Source organism: Eublepharis macularius, chromosome 18 (genome assembly GCF_028583425.1).
Source record: "Eublepharis macularius isolate TG4126 chromosome 18, MPM_Emac_v1.0, whole genome shotgun sequence".
Taxonomy (NCBI): domain Eukaryota; kingdom Metazoa; phylum Chordata; class Lepidosauria; order Squamata; family Eublepharidae; genus Eublepharis; species Eublepharis macularius.
Genome location: NC_072807.1, coordinates 21,696,704 through 21,714,798, shown reverse-complemented (window position 1 = coordinate 21,714,798; position 18,095 = coordinate 21,696,704). Strand labels below are relative to the sequence as shown.

Sequence of the window (18,095 nt, the reverse complement as noted above, 5' to 3'; positions counted from 1 at the left end):
ATTTTTTTAAAAAAACCCTGCAAGTAGAAACCCAGCACAGTAGGCTGGGCTGATATGTATATTTATACTTGCAGGGAGTTTTTACATGGAGGAACATGAGAAAGTGGCATCTGCCTCTGCAGTTATCCCCTTGTTCTGCCCCACATGTGATGGCCATCCCTTTGGTGTTTAAAGGCCTTTTATGCATCTTGTTGAAATCCTTACAAATAATCTAGTAAGGTAGACAAAGATTATTATTCCTATAGGAGGTGTGGGGGGCTGAGGCTTAGGGTGAGTGGCTTGCCTGAAGCTACCAAGTTGGCTTATGGCCGGGGCATGTTTTGAACCGGGGACCTCCCAGATCTCAGCTTTGCAGTGCAATCCTGAGCAGATATACCCTTGTAAGACCATTGAAGTCAAAGGATGTGGGAAGGTGTAACTCTGTTTAGGAATGCTCTGTGGGTCTCTTAGACATTGAGGAAGCACGTCACTCAAGTTCCTGATTTAAAATGTTTTCCATGAAGATCTGTAGGACCTTTCATTACCAAAAGCCCAAACTGGCAAGCTGGTTTGAAGGTTTCTCTGCTGGGTCTTGTCCCTTTGCAAAATCCCGTCATCAGCCCAGCCATGATTTGCTGTTAAATGTCTGTTTTAACCTGCCCGTTTTTCTCCTGTTATATTTAGCCCTTTGCTTACCTGGCGTGACGTTCAGCACTTGCTTGTTAAAACATCTAGACCAGTACATCTCTTAGCCCCAGACTGGAAAACAAATGGTGCTGGAAGGAAAGGTGAGCCTAACACTGGTGCAATATCGCAAGGGTTGCTTGTCTGAAAACAAGCAGGGAGATATCTAATTTAGAAAGCTGCGTCTAGCAGAAAGGGAAGGTAAATGAAGTTAATTTGGGAGATAGTACCAGCTAGCTTGGGATGAAACCTGCATGGTATAGTCAGATCTTGCTGGATCTTGGAAGGTAAACAGGACCGACCGGGGAAGACTTGGATTATCCCGCAGAAGACGGCCCTGGCAAACCACCTCTGTTCCTCTCTTGCCTTGAAAGTTCCTTGATGGGGTTGTCATAAGTCAGTTGCAAAGATCACTTTGTGCCTCTGGTTCAATGAGGGAGGGTTTCTCCACACTTAGAATGAAACTGCACTTGTATTTTTTCCCTCTTGACCGTATTAACCAACGTCGATCGCAGTATTGCTTTTAAAATTGGTGCCTTTCTTAGCCTCAGTGGATAATAAATGGAGAGAAAATGGCACAGAACCTAAAAGCAATGCGAAAAACAGAAAAGGGAAAGTTGCTGAAGAAACTAAGTGGAATGGAAATGGTCTTCCCACTGTGCAACAAAATTAAGACACTCACACACAACATACGTACATATTTGTATATTGCAAAAATGCTTCTTAATAGGAATTCATGGAGATGTTCTGTGTCCACCTGCTGTCTTGAAACTTCGCCATTTCCGAGTCTGTAGTACTAAAAAAGCAATTAGTAAACCACTTTGGATCACTTCCATATATATATTATGGTACCCATCCTTACAAAAGGCTTGTAAGTTTTATGGCTCAGCCAGAGTGAAAATTGAGCATCTCGGTTCATTCATTGGATGCCAGTTGCAAAGAGAGCCTTGACAGCCTCTATGATTAGGAGAGCTGTACAGTTAGAAAGTGGCTGCTTCCACACACACTGGATAATCCACTTTCAATACGCTTTAGTGAACATTGGAACTGTTTTTCCATGTGTGGAACAAAAAATCCACTTCCAAAGGATTGCTAAAGTGCATTGAAAGTGCATCATTCAACGTGTGTGGAAATGGCCAGTGGTTTCAAAGAGATGGATTGGTAAAGGGAAATGGACTATAGGCTATACTATTATGTACTCTCTGTTGCTACTGGGTAGTTTCTGCATCATTTAATATGCCAGGTTTAGAACTGCTTATGCAGGGCAGGGAGGGAAAATCAGAAGTTTTCTCCCTGATCCAAATCTTCCCTTCTAAGATGCTATAATTCCTTAGGGATTTGTGTGGGCCCCACCTTTCCATACTTTTGAGGCAGCTAACAGCTGATTGACTTGATAAAGGAAGCCATGGCCTTCAGTTTGCAAGGCAGGGTGTTTTGGAGGTTGCTAATTTGTAGGGTACCCATAAGCCAGAAGCAACTCGACAGCAGGTAGTACCTATAACAACAGCCAATTACAATTTGGATCTTAAAAACCAAAGCAATTATGTTACTTGCTAAAAGTTATCTCCAACAGCGTTAAGATCGGCCAAAGAAAACTGCAGACCTCTGGATGCCTCCTGCAGAAAATTGGACTATAGCTGAGAAACCTCTTGAACTGGCTAAGGGGGTATAGTTCTGGGGGACAGAGGGCATGGATAGAAAAATGTTCCATTGAAGAACTGAATGTACACGGTGAGAGGGTTTTTCTTTTTTCCTTAACTGGCACTCAAAGCTGCCCCCAACATTCTGTCTCTTGGAGGTCCGTGAGCTTGCTCAGTCCTCCTCAAGCTAGGTCACAAAGGAAAGGGAGATGTCTTTTTTAAAGTTATATTTCCCAGGATATCTAGGGAGACCCTCTGGTGTGTGGTGGCCTGTTCCCCCCCTCTGCTTTCACAATGGGATCTGACCACCAACTTTTCTATTAGCTATAGTAATTCATCTCTCCTCCCCAATCATCGCTCAAGGGATTAAGGTATAAATCCAAATCAATATCCTCCGAAGTTTTCTGAGCCTGGAGTGCTGGTCCTGTATCCATTTCAAAAAGCTCTTTCTATTACCTGCCCTGCCGACCTGCCAGGCAGTGGTTATTGGCTGTTCTGAGGCTTGATAATCCCCTTTGAAGCCTTTTTTTATCAATGGATATTTGCGAGCTCATGTCTGTTTCAGCAGCCAGGATCGGAGCAGCGGCTGAAAGAGGCAAAGGAAAAAGAGTTTTGGGGAAAGGCATGCTAATGTGACAAGATCTGAGAAATTCCTGCTTTTATTTTGGTTGCGCTTGATGTGACAAAACATTGTCAAGGTTTCAGAACAAATCCTCTTTCGGAATTAAATTGTGTGTCTCGTGTTAGCTTTCAGTGACCTGACACTAATCCATTTTTATAAAAACGAATGCTTCTGAAAAAGAATTACCTGCAGTTTCTGGATTCCCATTCTCCTAGAAAGGGAAGGTGTTTTTATAAGGGGTGGGATGTGTATGCATAAAGAGGAAACTTGTACAAATGCCTTGTTTTTGTGATTGCAGGGTTGCATGCATTATCATTTGTTTTTCTGTTTATATAGTTGATTTACTTATAGCCTACCTTTCTCACTGAGACCCAAGGGAGATTTCTTAAGTTTACAAAAATGGGATCAGACAGCATAAGAGCTCCAGTATTATGTTGTAATTAGAGTATCCGGCTGGGATCTGGGAGGGGGAGGGGCTGTGGCCCTGCTTTGCATACAGAAGGTCCCAGGTTCATCTCTAGCATCTCCAGTTAAAAAGATCCTGGTGATGTGAATTCCCAAGACCCTGGAGAGCAGCTGCCAGTCTGGGTAGACAAGACTGACCTTGATGTACCTATGGCCACTTCCTAACAACAACAACAACAACAACATTTGACATATACCCCCCCTCAGGACAACTTAATGCCCACTCAGAGCAGTTTACAAAGTATGTTATTATCCCCATGATAATCACCCTGTGAGGAGAGTGGGACTGAGAGAGCTACGAGAAGCTGAGACTGACCCAAGGTCACTCAGCTGGCTTCAAGCAGAGGAGTGGGGAATCAAACCTGGCTCTCCAGATTAGAGTCCTGCCGCTCTTAACCACTACACCAAACTGGCTCTCCTGTGTCTTCCTGTGCGTGTTCAGCTTTGAATCTCTACCTCTGCCACTGAAGCTTGCTGGCTGTTCTTGGGCCAGTCACATCCTTTACTTTTGACAACCCTGTAAGGCAGGCCAATGTCATTGTCCCCGTATTTCAGAAATCTAAGAAAAAATGCTGTCCCCAAGGCCATCTATGAAGATTTCAGAGGTGAGATTTGAACCAAGAGCCTTTGTTTGTTTAGCCACTGTAGTGTACTCGTGTGCGCATTATGAAACAGGGAATGGTGATAGTTCATTTTAGAACTTTCAGAAATTACCAAATGTGCAACGGGAGTTCTATGAATATGCATCGGCAACCCCTTAGTTGTGAATTTCTCTGTTTAGCATATTTAATGCTGATTCTCCTGGTATTTTCCCAAGCACGCCAGAAAGAGAACGAGAGAAAGAATAGTTTTTAAAAGTTTTCCTACAAGTGTACAGGTTGCTACAAAAACAGAGCAGTATAGACTCTTGCACCAGGAATGAGAATAAGTTTTCTTTTGTTTGATTCCTCTTGGAGACTATTGAGTGCCACGAATGTATAAATGGCCTTCTGAATGGTGGTGCTGCTGGTGGTTTTTTTTTTCCTTTTAATAAGCAAAAAGATCTTTGAGACAACTGTTTTTTTCAGTTAGCCATCTGTATGGCTTTGGACTGGTGGACGCAGAAGCCCTTGTTATAGAAGCCAAGAAGTGGAAGACAGCCCCTGCTCAGCACGTTTGTGTTGGAACGTCCAATAAGCGGCCTTGGTGAGTGTTAATATGTTTAAGTTTCCTTCCCCCCCATATATGTAGAATTTTCTTTGAGACAATCAAAAGCTCATTACTAAATTCCTTCCCACACCGCATCCCAGATATTTGATGATGTGAACTCACAGCGCTTAATCCATGGCCCAGTTAGACCCATGTATGATCTGAGAGGCAGTGCGGTGTAGTGGTTAGCGAGGAAGTTCCCTAGTGGGGTGACCCAAGGGTGCCATAGTACCTGTTGATGTGTTTTCTGGTGCTCACTTTCTTCTCCCTCAACACTGAGAACCTATCTTTGCTTTTTTCCAATAAAACAGGAGGCGCTTATGAGGTATTTGTTTTGCAGGGCCGGATCGAGGGGGGGGCAGGGGGTAGTCTGCCCCTGGCACCGCCAAGGAGGGGATGCCGGGCGCAGCTGCCGGGAGCACGCAGGCGGAAGTGCAGGCAGCCTCCCAGCCCCCACGCGCACGCAAGGGGCCAGACTTGGGTTGCCCTGGGCACCAGCAACCCTAGATCCGGCCCTGTTGTTTTGTTGAAGCTAAGCATATATATGGTTTATAGTCACAGATAAAGCGGACAAAGACAACTTCTTCTCCCTCTACTATAATACTAGGAACTCAGGGGCACTCAGTTAAGTTGATGGGCAATAGGTTTGGTGTAGCGGTTAAGAGCGGCAGGACTCTAATCTGGAGAACCAGGATTGATTCCTCACTCCTCCACCTGAAGCCAGCTGGGTGACCTTAGGTCAGTCACAGCTTCTAGGAGCTCTCTCAGCTCCACCTACCGCACAGGATGATTGTCGTGAGGATAATAATAACACACTGTAAACCACTTTGAGTGGGCATTAAGTTGTCCTGAAGGGCGGTATATAAATCGAATGTTGTTGTTGTTATTATTGACAGGCAAACAGATATACTTCTTTACTCAATGAGTAATTAAGTTGTGGCATTCATTGCCAGTGGATAATGGCCACAAACATGGATGGCTTTTAAAGGGAGTTGGACATATTCATGCATGGTAGGTCCATCAACATCTACTTGCCACAGTGAGTAAAGGAAACTTCCATATTCAGAAGCAGTTACCAGTACTAGGAGGCAACAACAGGGAAGGCCTTGCCCTCTGTGCCCAGAATAAACTGAAAAGTGTCCCAAATAGCTGGTTGGCTGCTTTTTGAAAGAAGATGCTAGACTAGATGGACCTACCTTCCACTGAGAGCCAAGCTACAAGTGATGCCTGGCATAGGTTGGACACTTGTCAGCTTACCTTAAGTTTTGGCGGGAAATGTAGGCATCCTTGCCTTGCAGCTGTAATGGAGAGCCAAGCTGTAAAACCAGGATGCCTACATTTCCCGTCAAAACTTAAGGTAAGCTGACAAGTGTCCAACCTGTGTCAGGTGTCACTTGTAGCTTGTGAATGGCAAGTGAACAGGGAGGAATACACGTGAGTCTGTTCACATGCCAAGCAAGTCACTTGTAGCTTGGCTCTCAGCTGATCCAACAGGTCCATGCCTATGGATGGTCTGAATACAGCATTCTTGCTGAAGCTTGGTAAGTCTCGATCCAGTCAGTGCTTGGATGGCAGAGAAGATGAATGTAAAAGCAATAAAGGAAATGATATACTTATTTGCCACTTTTACATGGCGTTATCAGTGGTTACTCATCTAAGGGGCTGAGTGCATAAGAAAGGAAGAAGGAGGGAAAGAAAGAATGCAAATATATTTTGTTTGTTTGTTGCAAATATATGAGCCAGTATAAGGGGTAACTGCCGCCCTCCTCCCCCCCAAAAGCAGAGAACATTTAAAAGGCTGGGGACAGGTAGTTTATAGAGCTTGTGGGTGCTGGCCTATGCTAAAAAGCTAACAGCATCTTTGCTAGGGTTTCATGAGCTTCCTCGAATGAAGTACTAAATTGTCCAGTGATGGAGTTGTTCAGTAATTGCCTTTGTTCAGTTACATCTGTGGGCTTGTCCTTGTGAGGCTATGTAGGCAAAGGCAAACACGTTCTGAGCTCTCTTCCAGTCTTTTAGAAAAATCTTTAGGGGAGGCAGGCTTACGTTATATGTGCTGGTATGGCTTGGCGTGGCTTTCATGTTGACAACTGGTTCTAATTACCAAACTGCATAAACTTTTTCTGAACCCAGAGGATGGCTGGAAGTCGGTTCGGCCTTGCCTTGAAGTGTGTTCCCTGCTTGGCAAACAACTTCTCTCCCTGCTTTGTCTCATTGGGGATTGGGTACAACAGAAAAAGATGTGGTGCTTAGAGAAAGCCACAGCTTCTTTGACTGGGTATAGCCTAAGTGAACCCCCCACAGGCTGCAGCAGAACAAACAGGTGTGTGCGTGCGGGGGGGGGGGGGGTCCCATCCATGCTCAACTTGTGGGCACCTGTGGAATTTTGAGAACAATTAGTGGGTTCTATCACAAAATGGCTACCTTGAGGAAGTGCAGCCAACCACAAAATGGCTGCCTTGGGGAAGTGCAGCCAACCAAAAAATGGCTGCCAAGGGTTACTGGGGCCAATCACAAAATATTGGGAAGTTGCAAGCCATTCATGCTCCTATAGTGGAAGCTAATGGTTCTGAATTGTGCTCCCTGAAAATACAGAGATGCCTCCTGGGTTCTTCTGAACCACCTCCTGCTCTAATGAGGTAGAGTAAACCCAACGATGGTGCCTCTTAGGTTCTTGTAAAGTGCTTCCTTCTCCAGTGTCGTAATATTTAAAACACAGTATTATTTGTCCGGGGAAATTATATCAAGGTGTGGAGATTTAGGAGTTCTGTGTATGAGGATGGGACAATAAATTCAGCTGCATGAGGTGGTGAAATGGGGCATATTGCTGTGGAATGCAAAGCCATAAAACAAAACTCTTTGTAAGCAGAAAATTTAGCCTGGAAAGATGTTCTAACTACCCTTCGTCCTGCAGAATTAGAGCAAAACTTGAAGGGAACTTTTTACTATAAGGAAGCATTTTGTCTGTGTGTGCGCACATGTATGTGCGTGTGAGAGAGACAGGATTTTTTTAAACATCCAGCCTAACGAGTTCAGGGGAGCTCAAAAGCTTGCACATGTTTTGTGTTCAACATCTGCCTTGCAAGTGGTTCCCCTCACTCCAGATATGCAAGCCCCGGCTAAGGTTTAGGTGTAGTAGGAAGAGACAACCTGACATGATCAAAGGTACTCTGGTGGTTACAAGCAGGGCTTTTTTCCAGCTGGAACGCAGTGGAACGGAGTTCCGGCACCTCTTGAAAATGGTCACATGGCCGGTGGCCCCGCCCCCTGATCGCCTCTGTCTGGAGATCAGGGGGCGGGGCCACTGGCCATGTGACCATTTTCACCAAGGGCAATTTAAACTTTAAAAAACTCCCCCCTTGTTCCAGCTGACCCAAAGTGACATCATTGTGCGGTCCTGAGTTCCAACACCTCTTTTCCCATAAAAAAAAGCCCTGGTTACAAGGATTATATTATAGTTGTATGTCATTGTTTCTGTGTGTTTGGGGCAGTGCAAAGGGCATATAGAAGTCTCTTTGGGGAAGAGATGCTGTGGGGACAAAGGAAGCGGGCGCCAGCAAAGACATTTGTGGGCACCGCGAGGCCACGCTGGGAATGAAGAAACGACAACCACCCAACAGTCATAGTCCTTAACGTTTCTCTAATGCTCAAAATGCATCACGTATCTTTTCCCAGCAACCTTATAGTCAGGAACATTATTCCCCTGTTGCCGATGATGGATTCAAGTTGAGAAAGAACCACCTGGTAAATTCATGTGAGATTTAAACTGAGGAAAGTGCAGCTCTTATGTTAATCTATACAATAGCAGAGGGTCTCCCATCAGGACTCAAGGAGAAATCTGTGAACCTTTTTGAGCGTGGCCACTCTCGGTTGACAGAGGGTAGTATTACAGCTATCTGTTCTTCAGTGCACACATGACCCAGGAGTCCACCCCATCTCATAAAGATAATGATTTTGCCCTGGCTGCAAGTCCGGTCTAATGCTTATGGGCGCCCTAGGCAAACAAAGACTTTGGTGAGCTCCCATTCAACAGAGAGAAAAATGCGAAGTCTGAAATGGACATTTTACTTAACTGGGCATTCAAAATGAACAATTTAAAAATAAATAAAATCTTTAAAAGCCATGTTCCATCAGGGCAGCTATAGAAGACCAGAGCAAACAGATATGGAGATTCTAGAAGCAAGTGAATGCTGAGCTTCCCTTCAAGTCAGTAAAGGGCTATCCTCTTGCCTTTTTGATGCCCCTCAAGATCTGGTGCCTTCGTCTGCCTAGTGGTTGGCCAGCCCTGCCTCACTGCTTGGATAGTGGCCGTTTTCACACTGCTTACCGGCCACACAACATCGCGCCAAGCTCCTGGAACAACAGCATCAGGAAGATGCTGTCACTCCAGGAGCTTGGCGCAATGTTCCGTGGCTGGTAAGCAGTGTGAAAATGTCTGTTGTTTCTAAGGCAAAAACTAAGCTCTCTGCCTGTCTCTTTCTGCATACTTTGAGATTGATAGATTATGATCTAATTTATCCTATCTAAATAGGATGGATGGGTAGATAAATAGATACACATGCATGCTTGTTTCCTGACTCACTTGCAGTCCTCCATTTGTGGTGCACCTTAACTCTCAAAATGTTTCTCCCATCTGGGCATCTCCTTATTTTCCTTGGACCACTGGGGCTCTGGCAATGCACTTGCAGCCATGCCGTATTTGTGTGTGTGTGTGTGATGAAGCCATCTGGGACCCGGAATGTTTTGAAACAACGCATTCCACAGCTGGTCAATGAGGATAATGTCAGGGTTTCAAATCCTCCTCCCAGTGTGTGTCACTGTTTTCCCCCAGCTTGCGGAGAATTTGTGTCCAAGGCATAATTTCGGCGGGGTCTCCTCGATGGGACTTGTAGACATAAGTTCCAGGGTACAGTGCGGCGAGCAGCCCCAACTCCAACCAAACCTGCCGTACCAGCCTCCACAGTGCCGCAAGCAGCCCCAACAACCAAACCTGCCATACCAGCCTCCAGCCTGAGATTTCTGGACCACATTGATAACTGTTTCCATTCTTGGGTCATATCCACCGAATTCAGTTGTACAGTGTCCTACCGGGCGAGCACAGGGAAAGGACCGAGCCCATCAGACATCTGGGTGCCAAAATTTGCTTCTTGATCCATTAGAACATATGTTGTTTCCTGTTGGATGGGCCAGGGCACTTGGAAATGTGCCACTGGCTGGGGTCCAAGAAAATGGATTGTGGTTCTGCTTGGTTATACATTGTGTGGTCTTGGTTGTAATCTGAGCCCTGAACGGCAGACAGATGTAATACCCACTCTTTGGCCACCGACAGTGGTTCCACTAAAGGGCATTAGTTAATTTGTATTGCTTAATATTATGTTTTGATCCTTCCCTTCCTAATAGAGCTCAGAGAGCAGGGAAGGTGCTTGTACCCTCCTTAGTTGTCCATTCTTTCTTGAAATGGAGATTCTGGAGCTGTACACCGAATCCCAAATGCAGCCGCACCGTAGATCTATATAAGGATGCCACAATGGTAACCATTTTTCAGACCCTTTTTTGATAATTCCCTAACCATATCCAGTAGCTGCCAGGATCATAGAATGAAGGTATGAAAACTCTAGGCATGAGGGCTGAAATCCATGCATTAAGGGTTTCCCATCATTATAGGTTCAATAGGGATCACTTCCTGTGGGGAAACTGTTTCTGGGGGCATCTCCATGGCAATTATCATGTGTGTGCTTTGGTCCTTAGATGATCCAAGGAGGAACACCATAACATTCATAGGGCATTTAGGACACTGTAGGAGCCCAGGCAAGCCTGGACTGAATCCACACTACCTCGGCACGTCCCAGTGTTGCACTAAATGTTCGCTAAACACCCGGAAGTATAGCGTCTTTCTAGCACGATTCAGAAATCGCACTTGAAAGATGCTATACTTCCGGGTGTTTAGCGAACATTTAGCGCAATGCTGGGACGCTCCGAGGTAGTGTGGATTCAGCCCTGATCTTATTAGATCTCAGAAGCTAGGTAGAGTCCGCATTGGTTAGTAATTGGATGGGAGACCTCCAAGGAAGACCAGAGTCACTATGCAGAGACGGGCAATGGCAAATCACCTCTTGTTTGTCTCTTGTCTTGAAAACCCCAACAGGGGTTGCCGTAAGTTGTCTACAACTTGACAGCACTTTCCACCACCACCTGTAACTAAACAGAAAGAATGAAGAGGTGTTTTGTGGCGCCCATAAACCCAAACAAGTTTTTTATTCTAGCATAACCTTTGGGACTAGATGCACTCTTCCTATGAAGGAAAGACAGAAGCTTCAGATGTAGGCACTGCTTCCTACAATTCAGAGATTTGTTGTGGGTGTAAGAGCTCTGATGAACACGCAGAGAGATATCCCGTGATCAAAGGCTCCCTTCTTGTTTATTTCTAGAGAGGCAACCATTCAGCAACCTTACGAGGCTCTAGTAGGGAAGCCCCATTGGCATTTGGTGAACAGCTAGCTTTAAGTCCAGTAGAGCCTTAAAGATCATCAAGATTTTCTGGGTATAAGATTTTGAGAGTCATCCGATACAAAGGGAGCTTTGACTCTCGTAAGCTTATTCCCTGAAAATTTTGTTGGTCTTTAAGGTGCTCCCGGACTCGAATCCTGCTGTTTTACGGAGACCAACACAGCTGGCGTGGGCTTTCGGGGAATCACAGTTCTCTTTGTCAGATGCATCTGGCGGGGAGAGCTGTGGTTCTCGAAGGCTTGTGCTGCAGTGGAATTGGTTGGTCTTGGAGGTGCTGCTGGACTCTTTTTGATTTTGCTACTACAGACTAACACGGCTAAGTCCTCTGAATCTTTACAGAAGCAAACTGATCTCCACATCAGAAGGAGCTGTTTGTATCTGCATATCAGAAGGAGATGTTTGCATCTACCCCGCCCCCCCTCCTCTATATCTGACCAGTTTCTCTTTTTGCCCTCCATGCATCTGACGAAGAGAACTGTGATTCTCGAAAGCTTATGCTACAATAAAATTGGTTAGTCTTAAAGGTGCTACTGGACTCTTTTTGATTTTGACTTTTGGTGGGTGCTGTATCGGGACAATGTGTTTGGGACTGGAGTGAAAAATTGCTTTCTGGGCTTGACTTGGCACATCCACGTCTTGGATCAGGATTCCAGGTGCTGACAAGGACTGCTTGAACTCAAATGAGTCTAAGAATCTTGGAGCAAAACACTCATCTTGAAATTGGTTCATGCTGCATGCAAATAATGTTTTGATGTCTCCTTGTAAAAAAAAAAAATCTCTCCCTCTCCCCGGGAAATGACATCACTGTTTATAGGTTGTTGTTTTTTTCAGTTCTGCCTTTATGAGTAAGGCCAAATAAAAGACAGACGATGTAATCCCCCCTGAGAACACTCCACCATATGCTCAGAAGTATCCTTGGAGTGGTCTGGGGCCTGACAGGCAGCTCCCTCCCAATGAATTAGACATTAACAACACGCTTCGAACCCTTTGCTGGGAGTTGGCTCGTTGCTGGTGGGTGGTGACTGTGTGGTGGAGAAGGCAGCCTCTGAACACAGCCTCTGAAAGCGTGAAATCCGGCTGAGCTCAGCCGAGATCAGTTCCTCTCTTCTATCTTAGGAGAAGTTGTAGAATGTAATTTGTTTTGTGAACCGAATCAGTAATTCCCAGGACTATCCTCCTCCCGACCCAAAAAGAACCTTTTTGTGCAATATAGTAAAGAGTCCAGTAGCACCTTTAAGGCTAACCAACTTTATTGTAGCATAAGCTTTCAAGAACCACCGCTCTCATGCATCTGATGAAGAGAGCTGTGTTTCTTGAAAGCTTATGCCACAATAAAGTTGGTTAGTTTTAAAGGTGCTACTGGACTGTCATTACTATTTGCAGCAGCAGACAAACACGGCTAACTGGATCTTTTTGTGCAATATGGCTTGAGAATGATGCAAATGGTCACAGTTGCCGGGGTAGAGGCTAACAAGGCTTTGGCCTCCATTCCTCTACTGTGAACCTTCCAGGGCATCTGATTGGCTCCTGTAAAGGATGCAAGAGTAACCATGCTGAATCGAACCAATGGTCCAGCATCCTGAACCATTAGTCCACTGTCCTGTTTCACACAGCGGCCAGCCAGTGGGGAAACAGAATGGTCTAAATGGGCCGTCAGTCTGATGTCTGAGCTCTTCTTAGGTACTTATGCTCTTGGAACCACCAGCATGGTTACTTCATAGGGCTATGGTTTTGCACATGTGTACAAAGCAGTCTTATCCTAATTCAGACCATTGATATATCAAGGTCAGTATTGTTTGTTCAGCAGTGTATCTCCAAGGTCTCAGGTTAATGTCTTTCACATCATTTAATGCTTGATTCTTTTAACTGAATTCTTTTAACTAATTTGATGCTTGATTCTTTTAACTGGATATGCTGGGGATTTAACCTGGGGCCTTCTGCATGCAAAGCAGACGCCGTACTTCTGATCTCTGGAGAGGAGTAGTAGGGTGTCTTAGATCAAGCTATCTCAGTCTCCTAGAAATTGCAAGCTTTCCTTTCTTTGCAATGTCCAGGTTCATCCCTACCAACAAGACGGTGAGGACGGCAACTGTAACCAACGCTTGTGCTGATCAACGTGATCATCATGTGGTCTACTTGGAGCATGTTGTCGTGCGGATTACCATTATGCACCCTCGGCGGGGAGACCTACAGATCAACCTGACGTCTCCTTCTGGGACAAAGTCTCAGCTTCTGGCGAGGAGGTGAGTCGTGCGGAATCTCGAAAGCTGCTCCATTTCCACTCCCGAGCATTTACAGCTGGGACAGGCCGTGGAGAGTGGCTTGATTAGGTTTTCTCCTGACGAGGAAGAACATTGTTGGGGGAAGGAAGGAGAGAGACTCTGAGAGCCAAGCTACAAGTGACGTCTTACACAGGTTGGACCCTTGTCAGCTTCCCTCAAGTTTTGATGGGAAATGTACGCATCCTGGTTTTACAGCTTGGCTCTCCATTACAGCTGCAAGACCAGAATGCCTACATTTCCCATCAAAACTTGAGGGAAGCTGACAAGTGTCCAACCTGTGTCAGGCGTCACTTGTAGCTTGGCTCTGAATCTTGCAGGAAAGCCAGTTCCACAGGGATTGTAAGAGGGTTGTGTCTATGTAACAACTGAACACACACATGAATACAAATCAAGCCGTCATATACTGTTACAGACCATGAGTCCATCAAGGTCAGTCTTGTCTACTCAGACTGGCAGCAGCTCTCCAGGGTCTCAGGGGGAGGTCTTCCACATCTCCTACTCTCTGGATCCTTTTAACTAGAGATGCCGGGGATTGAACTTGGGACCTCCTGCATGCAAAGCAGAGGCCCTTCCACTGAGCCGTGGCCCCTCCACTATTGTAGATCTTGACAGAGAGCCAGGCAAGTGAACCACATGAGTATGTCTTCTGTACTTTGGCTGATGGTCACCCTCCAGGCACTCAGGTCTTTCTCATAATCTCCTGGTGGTGGGAGAGAGTGCCCTCAAGTCATAGCTGACTTATGGTGACCCCTGGTGGTGTTTTCTTGTACTCATTTAAAGGAGAGCCTATGAGTGCCAGCAAGATGCTTGTGTTCAGGATGTGTGATATAGACTCTTTGCCTTGCACAGTTGCTGATACCAGGGAGACAGAAATGTTCCTGCATCCCCCACTCTCCACTTTTGCATGTCTCTTACTGCAGTGTGATACCAGAACGAGTCTCTTGTTTTACCTTTACATATTTTGAGCTCCTTTTCCCTCTCGGTTGCTACCAATAAATGGCGCACAGCAAATCTGGGTGCTACTTCTGCCAGCGTAGGTGAAAACAGATTACGTCGGTCCTAATTAGATGACGTGTGTTGCCATGAGTCGGAGACCCAGGTCTTCTCAGATAGATGGCACCTGCTGAGATCTAAGTTCCTAAGTATGCTGGTGCTCAATTTGAATTGGAACTGTGGCAAAGGAAGAGGAGGGACTTCAGCCTCACTCCCCACCTGCAGAAGATTGCTTGCCATGAAATATCCTTGGATGTTGTTATTTGCCCCGTTTGGGGGGTTGCACATGCAATGTTCAGATTCTAACGACCTCTTAACCAGCTGATGTAGTGGTTAAGAGACCCAGATTCAAATCCCAAGTCTTCTGTGGAAGTTTGCTGGGTGACCTCAGGCCAGTCAGGTGCTCTCGGCCCATCCTACCTCGTAGGGTTGTTGTGAGGATAAAATGGAAGAGAGAAGAGCGATGTAAGCTGCTTTGGGTACCAACTGGGGGAAAGGCCAGGGTATAAATGAAGTAAATAAATAAATGTGTCAGAGCAGATAAGTATGCCAAGTGCTTTCAACCCCGTGCCTTCCCCTGCACATATGTAAATAAAGAAGGCAACTTACCTGAAGCAGGAGTGTGTGATTTTCAGTCCAGAGGCTTAAACACGTCAGTTAAGGAGCAGAGAGGGAGGAAGAGTTCATCCCATGGCTGACAGACCTGTACATAAGATACTTCCGAGAGAGCTGTGTTTTGATCTAGAGTTTCTCTGGACACATTGTGATGCTGCCTTTTCAGTTGTCTTGGTGTGACTTCTTTGTTTGGTCCCTCGCCTTCACAGGCACCAGGATGATTCCATTGATGGCTTTAAGAACTGGGAATTCATGACTGTCCACTGTTGGGGAGAGAGGGCAGCAGGGGAGTGGACGCTGGCGATCCAAGATAAGCCATACCATGTGCGAAACCCGGACATGCTAGGTGAGTGCCCCAAGCTTGTCTTCTCCTATGGCAGCTGGCCCATTGTGAAAATGACATGGTACCATGGTTCCCACTGACACCTTTCCAGGCACCCACCAAGTATTTTTAGCGAAAGTGGGAAGGCCTAGTGAAGCTTTTGCCTGGTAAAACTTCTGATTGGCCAGTGGAGATTTGATTGGCTGTGCAGGTTTTTAAAAACATTGCTTTGGCAGCAGCTGCCACCACAGGACAAGGATCTTCACTGTGGGACTGAAGGTGAGCTGTGTCAGACATTTTGTCGCTGGCTCCGCCTCCTGTGGCAGCCATTTTGTGGCTGTGCCCACCACACTGTGACAGAGTTCCAAAAGTGCCCACAGACTCAAAAAGATTGGGGACCCATGGTCTAGGCAATGGAAGGGTTTTTTTTTCCAAATGTCACTGTACATGGTGTAGAATTTCCTTTTCCTTGCTAAAGCTTTCACGTCTATGGAGGGTTGACATTAACAGCTAATGGCGTGTTGTGCTTGGGAATTTGCCTTCTAGTTCTGAAGGAGTTCTCCCCTTTCCTAGATTTCGGGCCCCTCATCTCCTTCCCTCCTTGCCAGAGAGAACCTGAACGGCATTGAGAAATGGGTCCCCCCCCCAGCCGTTAATACAAGAGTCAACAGTGTTCTCAGCCACGCTGAATTTGGCTGCAGTTTGGACAGGAAGTGAAACGGCATTAAAATACTTCTGATTTGAATGTACTTAAAAGTGTCTCAAGAACTCTTTAAATACTTAGGACTCTGCCTTATCGACAGAGGGACAAAAAGGGGTTTCTTGAGGTCTTTATGCCTAGGCTGATGGAAAGGACATGAATGCCCTTTGCCCATGAACTCTGCTGTCATTTCCAGTGAGGCCCTCCTGATTAACACCTGGTTGGAACCCAGCTTTGCCTGGGAGCCAAGTTCCTTCAGCTCATTGGAGATACAAATTAGTGGTGACAGGTATGAATGTTCATGAAATGTGATACACCAGCAGCTGACTGTGGGCCATCCAGTCTTTTGCCGCGGAGTCATCATGACCCTTGCAAACACATGAGGCCCTCAGCCTGCCAGGCTATGTGTTATCTGCTTGACCCTGCTGGGTCTTTCAAATACCTGTTCCCTTTGAGGTCACAGGGACACATGACACTGCCTTCCACTGAATCAGGCCAGTGGTCTATCAAGGCTAGAACCAGGGCTGGCACACTGAGGCAGAAAGGCCCCTGCCTCGAGCACGGGGGGCTGGAGGGGGCACCGGGGCTGGAGGCACATGCTGCGGAGCTGGCGGCTAAGCAGCAGGGATGGGAAGCCACAGCTGCTGCAGCCTCCCAGCCCTCCCACCCTGCGCTGCTGCCGCTGCCAGCACATGCCCCCTGGCCGGGCGCAACAGCCATGGACCACACACGGCAGGCATCTGGGGCGGCGCAGGGTACCCGCGCACCATCCCAGCCGCCCGCTGCACCAATGGGGCTGGCCCGCAGCGCACACTGCGTGATGATGACACAAGTGACATCATCATGCAGTTCAGGTGCATGTGCACACCCATGCAACCCCGGCCTCGGGCGCTGGAAACCCTGGCGCCGTCCCTGGCTAGAACTGTCTACTCAGACTGGCAATGGCTCTCCAGGAAGAGGTCTTTCATATCAACTACTATCCCGCCCTTTTAACAGGACATGCTGTGGATTAAACCTGAGAACTTCTGCATACCAAGCCAAGTGCTCTGCCACTGATCCACAGTTCCTCTCTGGTCCTTTAACTGGGAGACACCTGGGATTGAACTTGGGACCTTATGTACATGCAGATTTAAACAAACAGAGAGCTGGGCAGAAAAACAGTATCACAGAAGCAATGGATTGCTGATTGGCTAGCAGCGGGCTGGTGATGTTAGCAGGGGCTGCTATCCAGTTGGCAATCCCACACTTGCATGGCACCAATGAAGCAACTGCCTACCTCCATCTCCATCCACTGATGGGTTACCATTTTGGACAGACTTTCCTCTCTGTTCTTAGCCGCAATTCATTCTGCCTGCACTGTCTAGATGTGTGTGTTTTTGACAGCATCCCAGCGTATATGCAGCACTGAATCTCTGCAAACATGTTCCTTCCGCTTGCCCTTTCTGGAACTCTTCAGAGCAAATTTGTTCAGTGCCTGGATGGATTACTGCGAAAGCTTCTTGATATTAAAAAAATCCGAAAGAAACAAACCAAACCTGAGCTTCCCTGGCAGCGTTTTGGAAGGCCTCCTGTTGCGCTTCCTTGGAATGCTTAATCAGGTTTATCATAACCATTAGGGATTTTTATTTTTGCAAAACCAAAAACAATGTATGGAGTAAAAACCAGGAAACTGCCTAGCAGAAAACCTTAAAATCTTTCTATGGAACCAGGAGATTTAGCACTTCTGCTTCTACCCAAATATATCAGAGATTTGAGCTGATCTACCCTTTGAGTGCCATTGAGTGATAAAGCTTGGTTAGCCCTGGACAGAGAGATGGGAGACTTTTCATAGCCAAGGGGTTAGCTAGCAGAGGTTACGGAATGTATATGCCAGAGGAGGGTAACAGTTGAGATCAGTGGTTTTTTTCCAGCTGTGCTCCAGGATTCCTCAAAAGGTTCCTCAGTGACAGTAAACTGCCCTGGAAATAGCATGGTGTTCCCCTACAATGTGCAGCTGTGGGATGGGGATTGTTGGTGCCGCTCCACTGGGCATCCTTGGCGCATGCTGGACGACCACGATGCCCAAGAATCCTGGCAAACATATACACAACGTGCATGT

At 46.4% G+C, this 18,095-nt stretch overlaps 1 protein-coding gene across 2 annotated transcripts in view; it reads left to right on the top strand.

The window, feature by feature from the left end:
* The window catches only part of PCSK6 (proprotein convertase subtilisin/kexin type 6), a 105,976-nt gene that overhangs the window by 55,749 nt on the left and 32,132 nt on the right, over positions 1 to 18,095 (top strand). Inside the window, exons 10-13 of one of the 2 annotated variants that reach the window (XM_055002543.1) lie at positions 664 to 767; positions 4,458 to 4,575; positions 13,140 to 13,328; positions 15,185 to 15,321. In XM_055002543.1, coding sequence (XP_054858518.1) covers positions 664 to 767; positions 4,458 to 4,575; positions 13,140 to 13,328; positions 15,185 to 15,321 — 548 coding nt within the window. Of the gene's footprint in view, positions 1 to 663; positions 768 to 4,457; positions 4,576 to 13,139; positions 13,329 to 15,184; positions 15,322 to 18,095 lie in introns of those variants that run through there. The other variant, XR_008598534.1, reaches the window with a different exon arrangement.